General features: G+C 39.8%; 1 protein-coding gene across 3 annotated transcripts in view; it reads right to left on the reverse strand.

Moving 5' to 3' along the window:
• The window catches only part of LOC123328231 (translation initiation factor IF-2), a 24,382-nt gene continuing 1,399 nt past the window's right edge, over positions 1 to 22,983 (reverse strand). For 2 of the 3 annotated variants that reach the window (XR_006543041.2, XR_006543042.2), the window contains exon 2: positions 22,417 to 22,972. Coding sequence is in view for 1 of the 3 variants with exons in the window: in XM_044925434.2 (XP_044781369.2) it covers positions 238 to 256; positions 22,819 to 22,972 (173 nt within the window). In the remaining 2 variants the exon portion in view is untranslated. Of the gene's footprint in view, positions 257 to 22,416; positions 22,973 to 22,983 lie in introns of those variants that run through there. The other variant, XM_044925434.2, reaches the window with a different exon arrangement.

Raw genomic sequence — 22,983 nt, forward strand, 5'->3', positions numbered from 1 at the left:
TTGTATTGTGGCTATGGTTTATTGGAGTGGGAGGCTACAAAGCACAGTCAACATTGGGAATAAGCATATGGGGTGAAGTGCAGAAAAAACCAGGCACAAGCTTCCTGGAGTCCTTGCCCGTGGAGTCACACAGATGTGCTTAATTTCTCCAGCAATGAGTTGTGAGGGCACCTGTGAAACGTGGTCCACATGGATGCTCATTAGGGATGCCGTGCCCAAAGTTTTTGTTGGAATTGGTCACATAAGCAGCATCTGCCTGGCACATAACAAAATTTCAGAATTTTAGAAGGAAAACAGGAAGTCATATATGTTTAAATTTTATTTATTTTTATTGAAGGATAATTGCTTTACAGAATTTCGCTGTTTTCTGTCAAACCTCAACAGAAAAGTTTGACATGAATCAGCCATAGGTATACATATACATGGGACTTCTCTGGTGGCTCAGATGGTAAAAGCTTCTGCCTACAATGCGGGAGACCTGGGTTCAATCCCTGTGTCAGGAAGATCCCCTTGAGAAGGAAATGGCAACCCACTCCAGTACTCTTGCCTGGAAAATCTCATGGATGGAGAGCCTGGTAGGCTACAGTCCATGGGGTTGCAAAGAGTCAGACACAACTGAGCGACTTTACTTTATACATATATATATATATATATATATATATATATATATATATATATATATATACACACATGCATATCGGAGAAGGCAATGGCAACCCACTCTGGTACTCTTGCCTGGAAAATCCCATGGACGGAGGGGCCTGGTAGGCTGCAGTCCATGGGGTTGCTAGGAGTTGGACATGACTGAGCGACTTCACTTTCACTTTTCACTTTCATGCATTGGAGAAGGAAATGGCAACCCACTCCAGTGTTCTTGCCTGGAGAATCCCAGGGACAGGGAGCCTGGTGGGCTGCCATCTATGGTGTTGCACAGAGTCGGATACGACTGAAGCGACTTAGCAGCAGCAGCAGCAGCATACATACATATGTCTCCTCCCTTTTGAAACTCCTTCCCATTTCCCTCCCCATCCCACCCCTCTAGATTGATACAGAGCCCCTGTTTGAGTTTCCTGAGCCATACAGCAAATTTCCTTTGGCTATCTATTTTACATATGGTAATGTAAGTTTCCATGTTACTCTTTTCATACATCCCACCCTCTCCTCCCTTCTCCCCATGTCCGTAAATCTATTCTCTATGTCTGTTTCTCCATTGCTGCCCTGTAAATAAATTCTTCAGTACCATTTTTCTACATTCTGTATATATGCGTTAGGATACAGTATTTATCTTTCTCTTTCTGACTCACTTCACTCAGTATAATAGGTTCTAGGTTCATCCACCTCATTAGAACTGACTCAAATGTGTTCCTTTTTATGGCTGAGTAATATTCCATTGTGTATATGTACCACAACTTCTTTATCCATTCATCTGTCGATGGACATCTAGGTTGCTTCCATGTTCTAGCTATTGTAAATAGTGCTGCGGTGAACAATGGGATACATGTGTCTCTTTCAATTTTGGTTTCTTTGGGGTATGTGCCTAGGAGTGGGATTGCTGGGTCATATGGTGGTTTTATTCCTAGTTTTTAAGCAATCTCCATACCATCTTCCATAGCGGCTGTATCAGTTCACATTCCCACCAACAGTACGAGTGTTCCCTTTTCTCCACACCCTTTCCAGCATTTATTGTTTGCAGACTTTTTGATGAGGGCCATTCTGACCAGTGTGAGGTGATATTTCATTGTAGTTTTGATTTGCATTTCTCTAATAATGAGCTATGTTGAGCATCTTTTCATGTGTTTGTTAGCCATCTGTATGTCTTCTTTGGAGAAATGTCTGTTTAGGTCTTTTCCCCACTTTTTCATTGGATTGTTTGTTTTTCTGGCATTGAGTTGTATAAGCTGCTTGGAAATTAATTTTTGAAATTAATCCTTTGTCAGTTGTTTCATTTGCTATTATTTTCTCCCATTCTGAGGGTTGTATTTTCACCTTGATTATAGTTTCCTTTGCTGTGCAAAAGCTTTCAAGTTTAACCAGGTCCCACTTGTTTCCTTCAGTTTTTATTTCTGTTACTCTAGGAGGTGGGTCATAGAGGATCTTGCTTTGATTTATGTCATCAAGTGTTTTGCTTGTGTTTTCCTCTACAAGTTTTATAGTTTCTGGTCTTACATTTAGGTCTTTAATCCATTTTGAGTTTATCTTTGTGTGTGGTGTTAGGAAGTGTTCTAATTTCATTCTTTCACATGTAGCTATCCAGTTCTCCCAGCACCATTTATTGAAGAGACTGCCTTTGCCCCATTGTATATTCTTGCCTCCTTTGTCAAAAATAAGGAACCATAGGTGCATGCATTTATTTCTGGGCTTTCTATCTTGTTCCATTGATCTATATTTCTGTTTTTGTGCCAGTACCATACTGTCTTAATGACTGTAGCTTTGTAGTATAACCTGAAGTCAGGAAGGTTGATTCTTCCAGCTCCATTCTTCTTTCTCAAGACTGCTTTGGCTATTCGGGGTCTTTTGTGTTTCCATATAAATTGTGAAATTTTTTGTTCTAGTTCTGTGAAAAATGCTATTGGTAATTTGATAGGGATTGCATTGAATCTGTAGATTGCATTTGGTAGTATAGTCATTTTCACAATATTGATTCTTCCTACCCAGGAACATGTAATATCTCTCCATCTATTTATGTTGTCTTTGATTTCTTTCATTACTGTCTTATAATTTTCTGTGTACAGTTCTTTCATCTCCTTAGGTAAGTTTATTCCTAGATATTTAAGTATTTTTGTTGCAATGGTGAATGGGATTGATTCCTTAATTTCTCTTTCTGAATTTTTCATTGTTAGTATATAGAAATGCAAGTGATTTCTGTGTATTGATTTTGTATCCTGCAACTTTGCTAAATTCACTGATTAGCTCTAGTAACTTTCTGATACTCTCTTTAGGGTTTTCTATGTACAGTATCATGTCATCTGCAAACAGTGAGAGCTTTACTTCTTCTTTTCTGATCTGGATTCCTTTATTTTTCTTCTCTGATTGCTATAGCTAGGACTTCCAGAACTATGTTGGATAATAGTGGTGAAAGTGGACACCCTTTTCTTGTTCCTGATCTTATGGGGAATACTTTCAGTTTTTCACCATTGAGAATAATGTTTACTGTAGGCTTATCGTATATGGCCTTTACTATGTTGAGGTAGGTTCCTTCTTTGCCCATTTTTTGAAGAATTTTAATCATAAATGGGTGCTGAATTTTGTCAAAGGCTTTTTCTGTATCTATTGAGATGGTCATATGGTTTTTATCTTTCAATTTGTTAATATGGTGTATCACATTGGTTGATTTCCACATATTGAAGAATCCTTGCATCCCTGGAATAAACCCAACTTAATCATGGTGTATGAGCTTTTTGATGTGTTGCTGAATTCTGTTCACTAAAATTTTGTTGAGGATTTTTGCATCTATGTTCATCAGTGAGGCCTGGCGTGCTACGATTCATGGGGTCGCAAAGAGTCGGACATGACTGAGCGACTGATCTGATCTGATCATCAGTGATATTGGCCTTTTCTTTTTTTGTGTTGTCTTTGTCTGATTTTGGTATCAGGGTGATGGTGGCCTTGTAGAATGAATTTGGAAGTGTTCCTTTCTCTGCAATTTTTGGAAAGAGTTTTAGAAGGATAAGCATTAGCTCCTCTCTAAATGTTTGATAGAATTCTGTGAAGCCATCTGGTCCTGGGCTTTTGTTTTTTGGGAGATTTTTGATCATAGCTTCAATTTCAGTGCTCGTAGTTGGGTTGCTCATAATTTCTATTTCTTCCTGGTTTAGTCTTGGAAGATTGAATTTTTCTAAGAAACTGACCATTTCTTCCAGGTTATCTATTTTATTGCCATATAGTTGTTCATAATTGTTTCATAATCCTTTGTATTTCTGCATTGTCTGTTGTAACCTCTCCTTTTTCATTTCTAATTTTGTTGACTTGATTCTTCTCTCTTTTTTCTTGATGAGTCTGGCTAAGGGTTTGTCAATTTTGTTTATCTTCTCAAAGGACCAGCTTTTAGTTTTATTAATCTTTACTATTGTTTCTTTCATTTCTTTTTCATTTATTTCTGCTTGGATCTTTTTGATTTCTTTCCTTCTACCAATTTTTTGTTTTTTTTGTTCTTCTTTTTCCAGTTGGTTTAGGTGTAAAGTTAGGTTGTCTATTCGATGTTTTTCTTGTTTCTTGAGGTAGGATTGTACTGCTATAAACTTTCCTCTTAGGACTGCTTTTTCTGCATCCCATAGATTTTGAGTTGTCACGTTTTCATTGTCATTTGTTTCTAGAAATTTTTTGATTTCCCTTTTGATTTCTTAAGTAACCTGTTGGAAATTTAGAAATGTGTTGTTTAATCTCCATGTGTTTGTGTTTCTTACAGTTTTTTTCTTGTAACTGATATCTAGTTTCATAGCATTGTGGTCAGAGAAGATGCTTGATATGATTTCAATTTTCTTAAATTTACTGAGGTTTGATTTGTGAACCAAGATGTGGTCTATCCTGCAGAATGTTCCATGTGCACTTGAGAAGAAGGTGTATTCTTCTGTATTTGGATGGAATGTCCTGAAGATATCAATGAGATCCATCTTATCTAATGTATCATTTAAGACTTGTGTTTCCTTATTACTTTTCTGTTTTGATGATCTGTCCATTTGTGTGAGTGGGGTGTTAAAGTCACCTACTATTATTGTGTTACTTTTAACTTCTCCTTTTATGTCTGTTAGTGTTTGTCTTATGTATTGAGATGCTCCTATGTTGGGTGCATAGATATTTACAATTGTTAGGTCTTCCTCTTGGATTGATCCCTTGATCATTATATAGTGTCCTTCCTTATCTCTTCTAATCTTCTTTATTTTAAGGTCTATTTTGTCTGATATGAAGATTGCTACTCCAGCTTTCTTTTGCTTCCCATTTGCATGGAATATATTTTTCCATCCTCTCACTTTCAGTCTATATGTGTCTTGAGGTCTGAAGTGGGTTTCTTGTAGACAGCATATATATGGGTTTTGTTTTTGTATCCATTCAGCCAGTCTATGTCTTTTTGTTGGAACATTTACTCCATTTCATTTAAAGTAATTATTGATATATATGGTCATATTGCCATTTTATAATTGTTTGGGGTTGATTTTGTAGATCTTTTTTCTTCTATTGTATTTCTTGACTATATAAGTCCATTTAACATTTGTTGTAAAGCTGGTTTGGTGGTTCTGAATTCTCTTAACTTTTGCTTGTCTGAAAAGCTTTTGATTTCTCCATCAATTTTGAGTGAGATCCTTGCCAGTTACAGTAATCTTGGTTGTAGATTTTCCCTTTCAGTACTTTAAATATATATTGCCATTCCCTTCCGGCCTGCAGAGTTTCTGCTGAGAGATCAGTTGTTAAGCATATGGTGTTTCCCTTGTATGTTACTTGTTGCTTCGCCCTTGCTGCTTTTAATATTCTTTCTTTGTGTTTAGTCTTTGTTAGTTTGATTAGTATGTGTCTTGGCATGTTTCTCCTTGGGTTTATCCTGTATGGGACTCTTTGTGCCTCTTGGACTTGATTGGCTTTTTCTTTTTCCATGTTGGGGAAATTTTCAACTATAATCTCTTCAAAAATTTTCTCATACCCTTCCTTTTTCTCTTCTTCTTCTGGGACCCCTATAATTCAAATGTTGGTGCATTTGATATAGTCAAATATCAAAGTCTCAGAGGTCTCTGAGACTTTCCTCAGCTCTTTTCATTCTTTGTACTTTATTCTGCTCTTCAGAAATTATTTCCAACATTTTATCTTCCAGCTCACTAATTCGTTCTTCTGCTTCAGATATTCTGCTATTGATTCCTTCTAGAGTATTTTTAATCTCAGTAATTGTGTTGTTTTGTCTATGTATGCTTATTCTTTAATTCTTCTAGGTCTTTGTTAATTGATTCTTGCATTTCCTCCATTTTGTTTTCAAGATTTTTGATCATCTTTACTATCATTATTCTGAATTCTTTTCAGGTAATTTTCCTATTTCCTCTTTATTTATTTGGACTTCTGTGTTTCTAGTTGTTCCTTCATTTGTGCAGTATTTCTCTGCCTTTTTTTTAAGGTTTTCTTTTCACAGGCTTCAAGGAAAATTGATTTCTTTCCTTGAAGAAGGTTGAATTCTTTCTTCCTTTTGGTTTCTGCCCTCCTAAGGTTCGTCCAGTGGTTTGTGTGAGCTTCCTATAGGGTGAGATTTGTGCTGGGTTTTTGTTTGTTTGTTTGTTTTTCCTCTGATGGTCGAGGCTGAGTAAGGTGGTACTCCTGTCTGCTGATGATTGGGTTTGTATTTTTGTTTTGTTTGCTGTTTAGATGAGATGTCTTGCACAGGGTGCTACTGGTGGCTGGGTTATGCTGGGTCTTGTATTCAAGTGTTTCCTTTGTGTGAGTTCTCACTATTTGATACTCCCTAGGGCTGGAAGAAGCATAAGCTGGAACCAAGATTGCCGGGAGAAATATCAATAACCTCCGATATGCAGATGACACCACCCTTATGGCAGAAAGTGAAGAGGAACTCAAAAGCCTCTTGATGAAAATGAAAGATGAGAGTGAAAAAGTTGGCTTAAAGCTCAACATTCAGAAAACTAAGATTATGACATCTGGTCCCATCACTTCATGGCAAATAGATGGGGAAACAGTGGAAACAGTATCAGACTTTATTTTTCTGGGCTCCAAAATCACTACAGATGGTGACTGCAGCCATGAAATTAAAAGACGCTTACTCCTTGGAAGGAAAGTTATGACCAACCTAGATAGCATATTCAAAAACAGAGACATTACTTTGCCAACAAAGGTCCATCTAGTCAAGGCTATGGCTTTTCCAGTGGTCATGTATGGATGTGAGAGTTGGACTGTGAAGAAAGCTGGGCACCGAAGAATTGATGCTTTTGAACTATGGTATTGGAGAAGACTCTTGAGAGTCCCTTGGACTGCAAGGAGATCCAACCAGTCCATTCTAAAGGAGGTCAATCCCGGGTGTTCATTGGAAGGATTGATGCTAAAGCTGAAACTTTTGGCCACCACATGCAAAGAGTTGACTCCTTGGAAAAGACCCTGATGCTGGGAGGGATTGGGGGCAGGAGGAGAAGGGGATGACAGAGGATGAGATGCCTGGATGGCATCATTGACTCGATGGACATGAGTTTGAATAAACTCTGGGAGTTGGTGATGGACAGGGAGGCCTGGCGTGCTGTGATTCATGGGGTTGCAAAGAGTTGGACACAACTGAGCGACTGAACTGGAACTAGAGGGTTAGTTCTCTGGTAGTCTAGGGTCTTGGAGTCAGTGTTCGCACTCCAAAGGCTCAGGGCTTGATCTCTGGCCAGGAATGAAGATTCCACAAGTGGCTTGCTATGGCATTAAGGAAAAGTAAAGCAAATATCCAAAAATGAGAAACCAAAGATGAACCACAGACAAATGGCAGTTACAAAATCAGGCAAATAATTAAAATAATGGAATGTATACATATACACCCATGATCAAAGTGAAAACAGTCCAACAAAAATAAAGTACAGTAGATTGCGCCAGTGAACAAAGGAAATAAAAAATTATATTTACCAGTTAAGGGCAAAACTAACTTAAGCACAAACTGGAAAACAAAATCAAAACAAGTGAGGAACAAAGTAATGAAAACAAAACTAACAAATATGTTCAGAGGAAAGGAAAGAAAGAATAGATATGCAAAGTTAAAGAGAGGTAGATGAAAAAGATTTATATACGTTAAAGATTAACTGCAAGGGGAAAAGAAGAGTAGGAAAGGTAAACAAAGGAATAAATGTAGGGAAAATATAATAGGTTTTAAAAATTAAAATTATAAAAAAGAGAAAAGAGAAAAAACCAGAAGAAGAAAGAAAAAAGGGGGGAAAAAAGGAAAACTCCACAGAACTGCAAAAGGCCAATGTCGAGGCAGAGGTTTGTAACAACAGTAGAAGTGTGACTGAATATACATATATACATATACACCCATAAGCAAAATCAAAACAGTCCAACAAAAATAAAGCACTATGGATTGACCTGGGGAACAAAGGAAACCAAAAATTATATCTACCAGAACAAAACTAATTAAAGCACAAACTGAAAAACAAAACTAAAGCAAAGTGCCAATTGGGGAATAAAGCAATGAAAATGAAACTAACAAATATGTTGAGAGGCAAGAAGGGAAAGAAAAGAAAGAAAGAATAGATATGCAGAGTTAAATAGAGGTAGATGAAGATTTATATACGTTAAAGATTAACTGCAAAGGGAAAAGAATGGTAGGAAAAGCAAACAAAGGAATAAATGTAGAAAAAATAATAATAGGCTTAAAAAATTAAAAATTAAAATTAAGAAAAGAGAAGAGGAAAACTCCACAGAACTGCAAAAGCTCAATGTAGGGGCAGAGATTTATGACAATGAAAAAACGTGACCAGGGTGGGGGGAAATAAAGCTTAAAAACTTAACTGGATTTCTTAGTGCCAATAAAATTGACAACTACAACAGAGGGGGGAAGAAAAAGAAAAAAAAATCCAAAAGAATCTACAGAACAAGTCAAAAAATAAGAATAATAAATGTTTGTCTTGAGTCACTTCTGTCAGAGTACTTTCCCGCACTGGGAATCGCAGTCCACCTTGCCTCCCTAGGATGCCCTCCAACACTGTGCTGATCTCTGGACCTGCTGTGGGGGCAGCTCAGAGTCTAATCTGGTCCTACTCCTGTGTGTTCTTGCCTCCAATGTCCACAGCTGTCAGAGCCAGTGCATTTTCTTTTGTGGGAACTCTCAATGGCCTTTTATATTTTCCATAGACACAGAGTCTGCTTAGTTGATCGTGTGGATTTAATCTGCAGCTTGTACAACTGGTGAGAAGGTTTTGGGTCTTCTTCCTTAGCTATACTGACCCTGGGTTTCAGGGGTGGTTTTATTTCCACCTCTACATGTGGGTCATCCACTGGGGTTTAGCTCCTGAGGCTGCCCTGGAGGGCTTGGGTTTGCCCCCGTAAGGGCCAGGTGTGGAGGTGGTGCAACTGCTTGGGTCACAGGGGTTCTGGCAGCACCAGGTACTCAGGAGGGTTGGCAGCTAGGGTAGTAGCAAATATAGTGCTCTAGAAGGGTATGGCAACCAGTATTGGCCAATACGCTCCAGTATTCTTGCCTGGGAAACCCCCTCTCTGACACAGAAGCCTGGCAGGCCACAGTCTACAAGGTTGCAAAGAGTCAGACAAAGCCTGCAGTGAGTCTGCACCCATAGACGAGATTTTTTAATTTTTTTGCCTGTGGAAGCTTTGCCCCTGTGAGAGTTAAGCATTAAGGTGGTACAGCTGCTTGGCTTGCTGGGACCCTGGCGGCGCCAAGTGTGCAGAGACATGGACTGCCTCCACCGCAGGAGTTATGGCCCTATCAGAGGCTTTTTTCGAGCCTCTTGTAGCTGGTGATCAGAAAGCCTCTTTGGCCAGTCTTTCTTTGTAGCTCCACCCGTTCAGGCACTTACAGGGCTCCCTTGCCTGGGGGTCCTTCTCAGTTGTTCAGTGTGTCAGGCACATGGAGGGACTCCCCCTGGCTGGGGTCCTACTCTGTAGATCGGTGTGTCAGGCACTTAAAGGGGCACCCTAGGTGGGGTCCTACTCTGTAGTTCGGTGGTCAGGTGTTTGATGGGCCAGCCTCTCTATTGTTGATGCTGGCATGTGGAGAGAGAGAGGCTATGGTGATGGCTCCACCCCTTACGTGTGACTCAGCAGTATCGCCTTGCTTCCATGGCTGCCTGGTTTTCCTCCACTGGCATTTCCCAAGACGATCTCCTCCCTCACATCCCCTTGATCTGTCCCGCTGCAGTCAACAGCAGCCCTCACCCAGGAATTGCTCCACAATTCCTAAACTCCAACTCCCAGCCACTGCCCCTTCCAGGAGACCCACATCCCCCCATCCCACCTCGCCCTGGTGAATGTATGGCTGCTGCAAGGACTGTCTGATTCTCATTCCATTTAGGCTGCCACAGATCAGCTGTTTCACTCTTAGCCTTAAATGTTTCTCCTTTGACTCAGACAATTGCCCCATGTGGGGATTGGACCCCTGGCTTCAGTTCCCCTACCCGCCCAGGGCAGGTCCGGTCCTACTAACACTCCTGTTTTTCCCTCTAGTTGCTTTCTTCTACCGAGTTTTGCATGGCTCTATATATTCTTTTCTGCTGGTCAGGTTCTCCTGTCCGCCCTCAGCTGGTGTTCTGCATGCACTTCTGTGTCTGAAAGTGTACTCCTGATGTATCCGTGGAGAAAGATGTACTCCATATCCACCTACTCCTTCGCCATCTTGTTCTCTCCCATGTCTCTGCTTTAAAACATCGAGCCTAGATATCTTAAAGACAAGATCTTTTGGATCTCTTCAGGTAATGCATGCATGGGAACATGACGATCCACAATTTCCCAAAATATACTGAAGAAACTCTGAAGTAAAATTATCTATACTTTGATTCTGCCGGGTGCAAAACGGCTTTCCTGGTCTCAGGAAGCCATATTTTTGCACAGTCTAAAAATATACCACCCTTATCACTTAGAGAATGATGGAAACCCTCCCAAAGTCCAAGTTTCCAGAAACCAGCCAAGGGCCAGCTATGCAAGCAGGTCTGTGTAATAATAGCAGGTTCAGGCCTATTTTGTTAGCTCTTTTCTACACACAAATTTTCTAAGATGAAAGAGAAGCATCATTCTAAACCGAAATTGTATATACATAAATATAAAAGAATCATCTGATAAACTATTAAAATGAATAAAAGTTTACAAGTATGGCTTAAAATAAAAGCAATGTAAGTCAACAACATTTTTATGTACCAGAAGCTCTACAAAAACAAGCCAAAAAAAGGTCCTGTTTGCAATAACAAAACATGCATATAGCCTGGGAATAGTCTTAACAAGGTACATAGTGATGTTATGAAGAAAAAAATGCATATTATATTAAAAATATAAAGTAAGACTTGGAAAAGTGACCAGTTAATTTTCCTAGTTATATTCCTAGTTAGAAAGACTGAATATGAAAATAACTAATTTATAGGTTTAATCAAAATGTCTACTGCTCTGAATTACTTCTTTAAAAGAACAGTAATTTTTGCCCACATGGACAAAATGATCGTAAAGTTCACTTGGAGAATAAAAAGGGAAGAAAGTACTGAACAAAAATTAGTTGTGAGAGGATCAATCCTATTCTGTTTTAATCATATAAAGATATGGTAATTAAAACAATGTGATGTATGACAAAGAAAACCTTCAATTAATGAAAACCCCAAACATAGATCTTACTATATACATGACAAAGAATGCATCTCAAATCAATGAGGAAGAGAAAGATTAATCAAAATAGAATGTAGGAGTAACTGTTTAACAATTTGGAACACACTAATCTAAGCCCTAATTAGTCTTTAGAGAAAACCAAGCATGTCTTATCTTTTTATTATCTCCAATGGTCATCATGTGACCTAATTAAAACCCAAGGTATGTGTTTGCCTTTGTAAAGTATTTACAGTTACAGTTTATATGCAGCTCTCTATGTCAAAAAAAAAAAAAAAAGTTAAAATAAGACAGCAGACAGTCCTGGGGAAAAAATCTCCAAGGGTTAATAATCTCTATTATTCGTGTCTGACTCTTTGTGACCCATGGACTGTAGCTTCCCAGGATCCTCTGTCCGTGGAATTCTCCAGACAAGAATACTGGAGTGTGTTGCCATGCCCTCCTCCAAGGGATCTTCCCAACCCAGGGTGGATCCTGTGTCTTATGTCTCCTGTATTGGCAGGTGGGTTCTTTACCACTAGCGCCACCTGGGAAGCCCCGTGTAATACTGCACAGCAGACTAAACTGGAAGGACATATTTCAGATTAGAAACAGGAGTCATATTAAAGTGATATGATTATGGAAAATTATTACTTTTAAATTAAAAAATTATAATTAATTAAAGCTAGATTTTCCTCACTACTTCCAAATGAGTTCTTTTAAATGACACTAAAATTTAACTTCAAAACTCTTAACAAAATCTGACAGACCTGATTTATTTACATTTCTCCTCTAGAGGGAGCAGAAGTACTTGAAATACATTCTCTCCAACCCCATCTAGCTCGCTGTAGTCAACGGTCTTAGAATTGCAAGCAACTTAGTCACCCAGTCATGTCCAACTCTTTGGGACCCCATGGACCATAGCCCACCAGTCTTCACTGTCCATGGGATTCTCCAGGCAAGAATACTGGAGTGGGTTGCCATCCTCTCCTCCAGGGGATCTTCCCAACCCAGGTATCGAACCCAGGTTTCCCACATTGCAGGCGGATTCTTTACAGTCTAAGCCATCAGGGAAGCTCAAGCACTCTCCCTTATTGACTATATAGCCAAATAGCCCCAGTTGATCTATTGCTTATAGGAAGAGTGTATAAATGCTTACTGCTTTCTCTTTAGCTACCAATTGTCAAAGTAAAAAGTCAATTTACAAGCCATCTCAATGGTGACTTATGAGTTCTTTCTCTCTATCTTGATCTTTATACAGACACATGAATTTTTATAATTCAGTTTGATTCATAGCTACTAAATATTTTCCTTTTTTTTTTGTTCAAATTGTTTCAACTTTGGGCAGTGGCTGGATTCCCTATTTTTTGAACTTAGATTTACAGATAATGTTCCCGCCTCTGGACACCATCCCACGCCTCAATTTATGCTTAATAATTTTTTGCTAATGTTCTTTTCTATCATCAATTTAGGTGAAATCTTTATTATACATATTTCCACGTGTTTTTGTCTAATATAAACAACTTCTTGCCGTTTAATTTTCAACTTAATTCATGACCATAAAAAGTATTTATCCCTGGCCTACCAAATAAGTAATTTGTTGTTTGCTTTTTTTTTCTCCCCCAGTTTTTAAACTTTTATTGTTTTTATCCCTCCCACTGTCATTGTCTTCACAGAGGGTAGTCAGGAGCCAGGGCATGACAGGTCTTCTATGCAAAGTGGAAGAATTTAGACTTTAATCTGAAGGCAGTGGGGAAACAGTGATTAGTTATAAACAGGGGAGCATCATGATCACATCTCCTTTTTGCAAGGATCACTCAGGCCATAATATAAATAACTAAACAGAGGTGAACAGAGCTAGAGGCTGGAAAACCTGTCAGAAGACTCCTAACCTACAGTCATTCAAGCTAGTCACATAGTTTTTTTTTATTTCCCAGTGCAGATAAAAGTTATGTCTATGCTATTTTATACTCTATTAAATGTGAAATAGTATTATGTCTAAAAAAGTGTACATACCTTTATTTAAAACTACGTTACTGCTAAAAAAAAAAAGTGCTAGCCATCACCTGAGCCTTCAGCAAGTCATACTGTTTTGCTGCTAGAGGATCTCGACCTGATGTTGATGGCTCATGACTGATCACGGCAGTGGTTACTGAGGTTGGGTTGGCTGTGGCATTTTTTAAAATAAGACAACAGTGAAGTTTGCCATACTGATGGACTCTTCTTTTCACAAATGACTTCTCTGTAGTATGCAGGGCTGATAGCATTTTATTCACCGTAGAATTTCTTTTGAAACTGGAATCAATTCTCTCAGACTCTGCTGCAACTTTATTAACTAAAGTTAGGCAATATTCTACATCCTTTGTTATCATTTCAACTATCTTCACATCATCTTTACCAAGAGTAGATTACATCTCAAGAAACCACTTTCTTTGTTCATTCATAAGAAGCAACTTCTTATCCATTCAGGTGTTTTGGGTTTTTTTTTTTTTTTTACCTTTTTATTTTATATTGGGAATAGTGGTAGCTCAGAGAGTAAAAATCCACCTGAAATGCGGGAGACCTGGGTTTGATCCCTGGATTGGGATGATTCCCTGGAGAAGGGAATGGCAACCCACTCCAGTATTCTTGCCTGGAGAATCCCATGGACAGAGGAGCCTGGGAGGCTACAGTCCATGGGGTCACAAAGAGTTGGACATGACTGACTGGTTAAGCACAGCAGCACATAGTTGATTAACAATATTGTGTTAGTTTCAAGTGTATAGCAAAGTCATTCAGCTATACATATACATGCATCTATTCTTTTTCAAATTCTTTTCCCATTTAGTCTGTTACAAAGTATTGAGCAGTGTTCCCCGTGCTATACACTAGGTCCTTGTTGGTTATTATCATGAGATTGCAGCAGTTCAGTCACATCTTCAGGCTCCACTTCCAATTCTAGTTCTCTTGCTATTTCTCGACATCTGTAGTCACTTCCTCCACTGAAGCTTTCCTCAAAATCATCCATGAGGGTTGGAATCAATTTCTTCCAAACTTCTATTAAGGTTGATATTTTGACTTCCCATGAATCACGAATGTTCTTAAAATAAACCATGTTGCAAACAGATGTGCTGCTTCGATGATTTATTGTTCCATTTATAGAGCACAGGCAAAGTACACAATTATTATGGATTCTTAAGAATTCTTATGGAAATTCTTAAGAAAAATCCCTAGTATTTCTGGAACGATAAATGAGCACTAACTTCAACCAAAAGTCACCAGTGGCATGAATTCAGGCATGAATTCCTAAAAATTCAGCCTGTCCTTTGAAGCTTTGAAACCAGGCATTGACTTCTCTCCATCTGTGAACGTCCTGGATGGCATCTTCCTTCAATAGAAGGCTATTTTGTCTACAATGAAAATCACTGTTTAGCGTAGCCACCTTCATTAATGATCTTAGCTAGATCTTCTATCAGATCTTAGCTGCTGCTGCTGCTAAGTCGCTTCAGTCGTGTCTGACTCTGTGCAACCCCATATACAGCAGCCCACCAGGCTCCTGCGTCCATGGGATTTCCCAGGCAAGAGTACTGGAGTGGGGTGCCATTGCTTTCTCCGCGATCTTAGCTAGATCTGCTTTATTTTGTACTTTTATGTTATAGAGATGCTTCTTTCCTTAAATCTCCTGAATCAACCCCTGTTAGCTTCAGACTTTTCTTCTGCAGTTTCCTCACCCCTCTCAACCTTCACAGAATGGAAGAGAATTAGGTCCTTTTTCTGGACTAGGCTTTGGCTTAAGAGAATGTTGTGGCTGCTTTGATTTTCTATTTTAGGCAGTAAAATGTCTCCATATCAGCAAATAATGCTGTTTGGCTTTTTATTGTCATGTGTTTACTGAAGTAGCACTTTTAACTTCCTTAAGAAGTTTTCCTTTTCCTTCACAACTTGGCTGTTTGGCTCAAGAGACCTAGCTTTAGCCTATCTTAGCTTTTGACATGTCTTCCTCACTAAGCTTTGTTTAAACTGAGAGAATTGCAGCTCTTCCTTTCACTTGAACACCAACAGGCCATGCCAGGCCATTGCTATTAACTGGCCTAACATCAATAATGCTGTGTCTCAGAATGGGAGGCCCGAGGAGAAGGAGAGAGATAAGGTATCAGCCTGGCAGTAGAGCAGTCCAAACATATACATTTGAGCCACTTAGTTCACTGTCTTATATGGGAGCAGTTTGGACCAACCCCAAACAATGACAATAGTAACAGCAAAGATCAGTGACCACAGATCACCATAACAAATAAAATAACAATGAAAAAGCTTGAAATACTATGAGCATTACCAAAATGTGGTACAGATCAAATGCCGTGGGGAAAACAGTGCCAGTAGACTTGCTTGATTCAGGGTTGCCATAAACTTTGATTTGTTAAAAAAAAACAAAAAACAAAAAACAAAAAAAACCCCAAAAACCACAGTATATGTGAAGCACAATAAAATGTAGTTTTTACTGAAACATGCCTGCCTTTATAAATGCCAAGCTCCATGGCAGATTGTCTTAATTTGGATCTAAAAGGCCACAATTTCCCAGTTAACGTACTTTCCAACTCCTGGAAGTAATTATGCACTGTTTCTATTTGAAATTGCCCACATCCCTTCTTCCTTTTCTCTCGGACAACCTCCTTCTCCTCTCCATCAATTCTGCCAAAAGAGCTCTTAGCAGGGTCACCAATGGAGTACCTTCTGCAAAAGTCAGTGACCACTTCTCTGCATCCATCAGGTTAAACCCTCAGCAGCACCGGCTAAGCCCATTGCTCCACTCTGTTCATTCAACACATATTTATCAAGCGCTTACTGATAGCTCAGTTGGTAAGAATCTGCCTGCAATGCAGGAGACCCTGGTTCGATTCCTGGGTCAGGAAGATCCGCTAGAGAAGGGATAGGCTACCCACTCCAGTATTATTGGGCTTCTCTGGTGGCTCAGATGGTAAAGAATCCACTTGCAATGTGGGAGACCTGGGTTCGATCCCTGGGTTGGGAAGACCCCCTGGAGAAAGGAAAGGCAATCCACCCCAGTATTCTGGCCTGGAGAATTCCATGGACTGTATAATACATGGGGTCGCAAAGAGTCAGACAAGACTGAGCGACTTGCACTTTCACTACTCTATGGCAGGCACTGTTCTAGTTCCTGGGATGATACATCACGGAATTAAAGTGACCAAGATCCCTTCCTTCTAGGAATTGAAATTCTTTCAGAGGGAGATAGTCAACAAGCAAATGACAAAAAATAACAAAATCACATGGTGTGTTACAAGGCAGTAGGGCTATGGAGAAGAGAAACCACAAAACTCAGCCATGGCCTGTGGAATTCCCCTTTGACACACAGATATCATCATAACAAAACACACCCTATGTAACAAAAATATTTAATAATATCAAATCAAATTGTAGGATATGTCTATATATCTATATATGCCCACATGATAAAATTAACCTCATTTTTATCTGCTGTCTTTCTTAAGTCAATACTCTTCCCCCTCCTACTTCTCCTGGATTTGATATGATACTGGAGAGAATAAAAAGTAGAAACTCAGGGGCAGGGGTGGTGGGGATTTACAAGGTCTTTGTTTTAGTTGCAAAATATTCCATTGAACAGATACATCTAACATATTTATATGTCTCTTTTCCTTGACATTTAGGCTGCTGCTGCTGCTAAGTCGCTTCAGTCATGTCCGACTCTGTGCAACCCCATAGACGGCAGCCCACCAGGCTCCCCCGTCCCTGGGATTCTCCAGGCAAGAACACTGGAGTGGGTTGCCATTTCCTTCTCCAGACATTTAGGCTAGTTCCTAAGAAAAACATACAAATAATAATGAAAGGAACTTCCTTAGACATAGAACTTCAAGCATGTATCCTTTCAGTTTGGTCATCTGTAAGAGGAGGATATCTCTGACCTTTCTTATAGAATTGATAGAAAAAGTACTGAGGTAATGTGTACTAAGCCTTTAACAGTTTAGGGAATATAATAAGCCCTTGGGCCTCCCTGGTGGCTAAGTGCCAAAGAATTGATGCTTTTGAACTGTGGTGTTGGAGAAGACTCTTCAGAATCCCTTGGACAGCAAGGAGATCAAACCAGTCAATGCTAAAGGAAATCAGTCCTGAATATTCATTGGAAGGACTGATGCTGAAGCTGAAGCTTCAATACTTTGCCCACCTGATGTGAAGAACTGACATATTGTAAAAGACCCTGATGCTGAGAAGGATTGAAGGCAGGAAGAGAAGGGGACGACAGGATGAGATGGTTGGATGGCATCACCAACTCGATGGACATGAGTTGGAGCAAGCTCTGGGAGTTGGTGACAGACAGGGAAGCCTGGAGTGCTGCAGTCCATGGTGCTGCAGTCCATGGGGTTGCAAAGACTTGGACATGATTGAGCGACTGAACTGAACTGAATACATATTTCAGTAAAAGGTATTCATTATACTTTAAAAAATTGATTGGAGTATAGTTGCTTTACAACATTGTATTGGTTTCTACTGTACAGCAGAGTGGATCAGCTATATGTATACATATATTCCCTCTTTTTGGATTTCCTTCCCATTTAAGTCACCACAGAGCACTAAGTAGAGTTCTCTGTGCTGTACAATAGGTTCTCTTACTAATCTCTTTTATACATAGTATCAAGAGTGTATATGTGTCAACCCCAATCTTTCAATTCATCCCAACTTCCCTTTTCCCCTTGGTATCCATACATTTGTTCTCTACATCCATATCTCTATTTCTGCTTTGTAAATAAGATCATCTATATCAGTTTTTTCAGATTCCACATGTGTGCGTCTATGTACAATATTTGTTTTTCTCTTTCTGACTTAAACTTCACTCTGTCTGACAGTCTCTAGGTCCATCCACATCTCCACAAATGACCCAATTTCATTCCTTTTTATGGCTGAGTAATATAGCTGGTTTTAGAAAAGGCAGAGGAATCAGAGATCAAATTGCCAACATTGGCTGGATTATCAAAAAAGCAAGAGAGTTCCAGAAAAACATCTATTTCTGCTTTATTGACTATGCCAAAGCCTTTGACTGTGTGGATCACAAGAAATTGTGGAAAACTCTGAAAGAGATGGGAATACCAGACCACCTGACCTGCCTCTTTAGAAATCTATATGCAGGTCAGGAAGCAACAGTTAGAACTGGACATGGAACAACAGACTGGTTCCAAATAGGAAAAGGAGTACGTCAAGGCTGTATATTGTCACCCTGCTTATTTAACTTATATGCAGAGTACATCATGAGAAACGCTGGGCTGGAAGAAGCACAAGCTGGAATCAAGATTGCCAGGAGAAATATCAATAGCCTCCGATACGCAAATGACACCACCCTTATGGCAGAAAGTGAAGAGGAACTAAAAAGCCTCTTGATTAGAGTGAAAGAGGAGAGTGAAAAAGTTGGCTTAAAGCTCAACATTCAGAAAACGAAGATCATGGCATCTGGTCCCATCACTTCATGGCAAATAGATGGGGAAACAGTGTCAGATTTTATTTTTTTGGGCTCCAAAATCACAGCAGATGGTGATTGCAGCCATGAAATTAAAGATGCTTACTCCTTGGAAGGAAAATTATGACCAACCTAGATAGCATATTCAAAAGCAGAGACATCACTTTGCCAACAAAGGTCCGTCTAGTCAAGGCTATGGTGTTTCCAGTGGTCATGTATGGATGTGAGAGTTGGACTGTGAAGAAAGCTGAGTGCCGAAGAATTGATGGTTTTGAACTGTGGTGTTGGAGAAGACTCTTGAGAGTCCCTTGGACTGCAAAGAGATTCAACCAGTCCATTCTAAAGGAGATCAGTCCTGGGTGTTCTTTGGAAGGAACAATGCTAAAGGTGAAACTCCAGTACTTTGGCCACCTCATGTGAAGAGTTGACTCATTGGAAAAGACTGATGCTGGGAGGGATTGGGGGCAGGAGGAGAAGGAGACGACAGAGGATGAGATGGCTGGATGGCATCACTGACTCAATGGACATGAGTTTGAGTGAACTCCGGGAGTTGGTGATGGACAGGGAGGCCTGGGGTGCTGCGATTCATGGGGTCGCAAAGAGTCAGACACGACTGAGCGACTGAACTGAACTCAATATTCCATTGTACATATGTACCACATCTTCTTTACCCATTCCTTTGTTGAACATTTGGAGAAGGCAATGGCACCCCACTCCAGTACTATTGCCTGGAAAATCCCATGGACGGAGGAGCCTGGTGGGCTGCAGTCCATGGGGTCGCTAAGAGTTGGACACGACTGAGTGACTTCACTTTCACTTTTCACTTTTCACTTTCCTGCATTGGAGAAGGAAATGGCAACCCACTCCAGTGTTTTTGCCTGGAGAATCCCAGGGATGGGAGAGCCTGGTGGGCTGCTGTCTATGGGGTCGCACAGAGTCGGACATGACTGAAGTGACTTAGCAGCAGCAGCAGCAGCAGCTGTTGAACATTTAGGTTTCTTCCATGTCCTGGCTACTGTAAATAGCGCTGCAATAAAAACTGAGGTGCATGTGTCTTCTTGAATTATGGTTTTCTCTGGGTTTATGCTCAGTATCATTATACTTTTAAGTTTTTTAAGAATAAGTATAGAAAAATTTACATATAATATCACAAGTAGGGGGAAAAAGATGTACGTAGCATAAAAACTGAAAGAAACACACATCAGAATGTTAAGAGTGGACATTTTTGATGGATTCACTCATGGGTGACTTTTTTCTTCTATTATTCCAAAATTTCTATAATGAGTTGATACTTTATACAAACAAGTTGAATAACCATAGCCTTACTTTTGTGTTATATGTGCTTTTCTACCTTATAGTTGGTTCTGTTCTTAGACACAAAGCTTTCTGGTAAAAGAAAATGTTCATGATTATATTAGATTCTTTGTCCTCTATCAATCTTAAAAAGGAAATTAGAATCACAGGTAATTTGACTTCATAACATTATTGAAGTGACTCATTTAATCTAACCCCTTGTGCTAATAAACAGTTGTGGATTTACCTTTCTCATATTTCCTGTCTGAGGACAAGAGAACTGTTGTATTCTCACCTCCATTTGTAAAGCACTTTTTATTGACTCTGGTTTGCAAAGACTTATCAAGTTGTTTCTCTATCCTGTGAGGATGTAATAAGTCCCACCAAGCCCTGGTTACACACACAGGCCTACATGAATGTAAATATAGCCAGGCATTAATTTGGCATATTAACTTATGCTTGTTTGATTTTTTTGCCCAGTACTTCCTGATACTTCAGACCATCCATCCCCTAGTTTTAGCAGTAGCTAGGGAGTTCTATGGAGAAGATGATGGCACCCCACTCCAGTACTCTTGCCTGGAAAATCCCATGGACGGAGGAACCTGGTAGGCTGCAGTCGCTGAGTCAGACACGACTGAGCGACTTCACTTTCACTTTTCACTTTCATGCATTGGAGAATGAAATGGCAACCCACTCCAGTGTTCTTGCCTGGAGAATCCCAGGGACAGGGGAGCCCAGTGGGCTGCCGTCTATGGGGTCGCACAGAGTCAGACACGACTGAAGCGACTTAGCAGCAGCAGCAGCAGGGAGTTCTATGCTGACTGCCTCAGAGAAAGAACAGTCTTAGCAGAACACAGGCGTCAATTCTTAGCTTATGACTTTTAAAAGTCAAGACCCAGATCAGAGGAGATAAGAAAGAGCAGAGTTTCACTTCTCCCCTAGTAGTTTCATGGGATATGAATGAGGGAAGGTGAAGTTTAGGAGAACTGGGGAAGCTTAGATGTTAACACGGGATTTCCCGGATAAGGTTGCTCTGTACCTCTCAGAGATTTGAGGGATCTGAGAGCATAGGAAACCCACGCTTCACTTCTTGGGTAAAAACAGGGGAAGCAGCAGGAAACGAGTATTCTCTAAGCCTTATGTGGTATGGAAAAAGTGAGAATATTTCCCAGAAGCACAAAAGTCATGATGACAGAAAAGGAAGGTTTGATTAGTCTTTAGGTTTCACCCTTTAATCTGTCAACCTCAAGCTGCTATAAGTTTTAGTTCTAGAATTTCCATTTTGTTCTTTTTTTTTTTATAGTTTCCATTTCTCTATTAAGATTCTCCACCTGCCCCCTCACAATTTCCCTTAATGTTGTGAACGAGTCTTGAAGTTAGTTTCTGTTCACTTAATTTTTTTTTTTTTGACCCTTTAGTTGACTTTTTGCTACGGTGTTTATGACTTCCTGGTAATGGTAGTGTCAGAATTGAGCTAGCAATGACATTAGCTGACAGACACCAAAGTCTATTGTCAAAGCAGTCACTTAAGTGGGGCAGGGCTCCATGTCATTAGAAATGTTGCCTAATGTGCGATGATTTCCAATTTTCAAATAAGAAGGACAATCTTCTTGATCAGTTTTAAGAAACTGATAAGACCTTCCCATTCATTAAGGAACAGAATGGGAAGAGAATTGAAAACATTAACATTTAACCCCCTGCCTTCCACCAAGTAGAAAAGAGTCCTCCAATAATTAATTTTTTTCTAAATAAAAAGCAGCTTCCTTGCATTTCCTGATATAAAGGTAATACATAGAAAAATTCACCAAGACAGAAAGGCATAAAGAAAAAAGTACTACCCAGAGAAATTACCATTAATAGTTTGCTGAACATCCTTCTAGATGCTGCTCTGTGCAAATACTTATGCATATAATTTTATATGAATGGAATGATTTACATGCTTTTAACTCCACATTATCAGTAAATACAGATACACCTCATCCTTTCTAATGATTTTTTATTGTGTTGCATAGGTGTATCAAAATCTGTTAGACCAGTTCTCAATGGTAGGACATTGAGTGCATATCCTTGCACTTGGGGAAGGGAGGAGGCCTGGGAGGGGGATGGATCTGCCTAGGCAACTGGCCGAGTAGGGGGTGGGGGGTGGGTTGGGTTGGACAGGGATGGGAAGTCATCCTGTGGGAGTAAAGGAAAGATTGCCTATGACCCTCCTTACAGAATGTAATTATCCATGCGGGCTTCCCTGGTGGCTCAGAAGGTAAAGAATCCATCTGCAATGCAGGAGACCTGGGTTGGGAAGATTCCCCTGGAGGAGGACAGGGCAACCCACTCCAGTATTCCTGCCTAGAGAATTCCCACGGACAGAGGAGCCTGGCGGGCTACAGTCCATGGGGTGGCAAAGAGTCGGTCAGGATTGAGCAACTAAGAACAGCACAGCACATGTTGGCTGTCAAACTGATGTTTGTTTTTAACATCAGCTCTTTTTCATGACTGAATAAATGACAGTAGGCAGTAAGAAACTACCAAACTATATTTGTCAGCTCCAGTCTCTGAAACTGTCATCAACCAATAAACTCTACCAGGCATGGGTCTTTCCGTAGGGCTCCTGTATGGTTAACTGAATACAGAATATATATATATATATATATATATATATATATATCTGAACAACATTTCTCTTTCGCAGCTGAGCTTGGGTAGAGAACAACGTGGTTTTAAGCTGTATCCACAAACACAATTCTACACAATTACAAAGAACTTAAAAAAAAAAAAAAAGGTTGCTTAAACAAGTGGTTATCCGTTACCGTGTTGACATAGAAAAAGGAGAAATGCTGGGAACCGAATCAAAGCGACGGTGCAACAGACGGCTTGGCGTGCACTCATGGCTCGGTTGCTTGAATGTGCGGGCTTGCTTTTCACTTCCTCCTAATTTTGGCCCCGCCTTCCTGATGTGTCTTCCTGAGAATGTT

Source organism: Bubalus bubalis, chromosome 11, assembly GCF_019923935.1.
Source record: "Bubalus bubalis isolate 160015118507 breed Murrah chromosome 11, NDDB_SH_1, whole genome shotgun sequence".
Classification (NCBI taxonomy): Eukaryota; Metazoa; Chordata; class Mammalia; order Artiodactyla; family Bovidae; genus Bubalus; species Bubalus bubalis.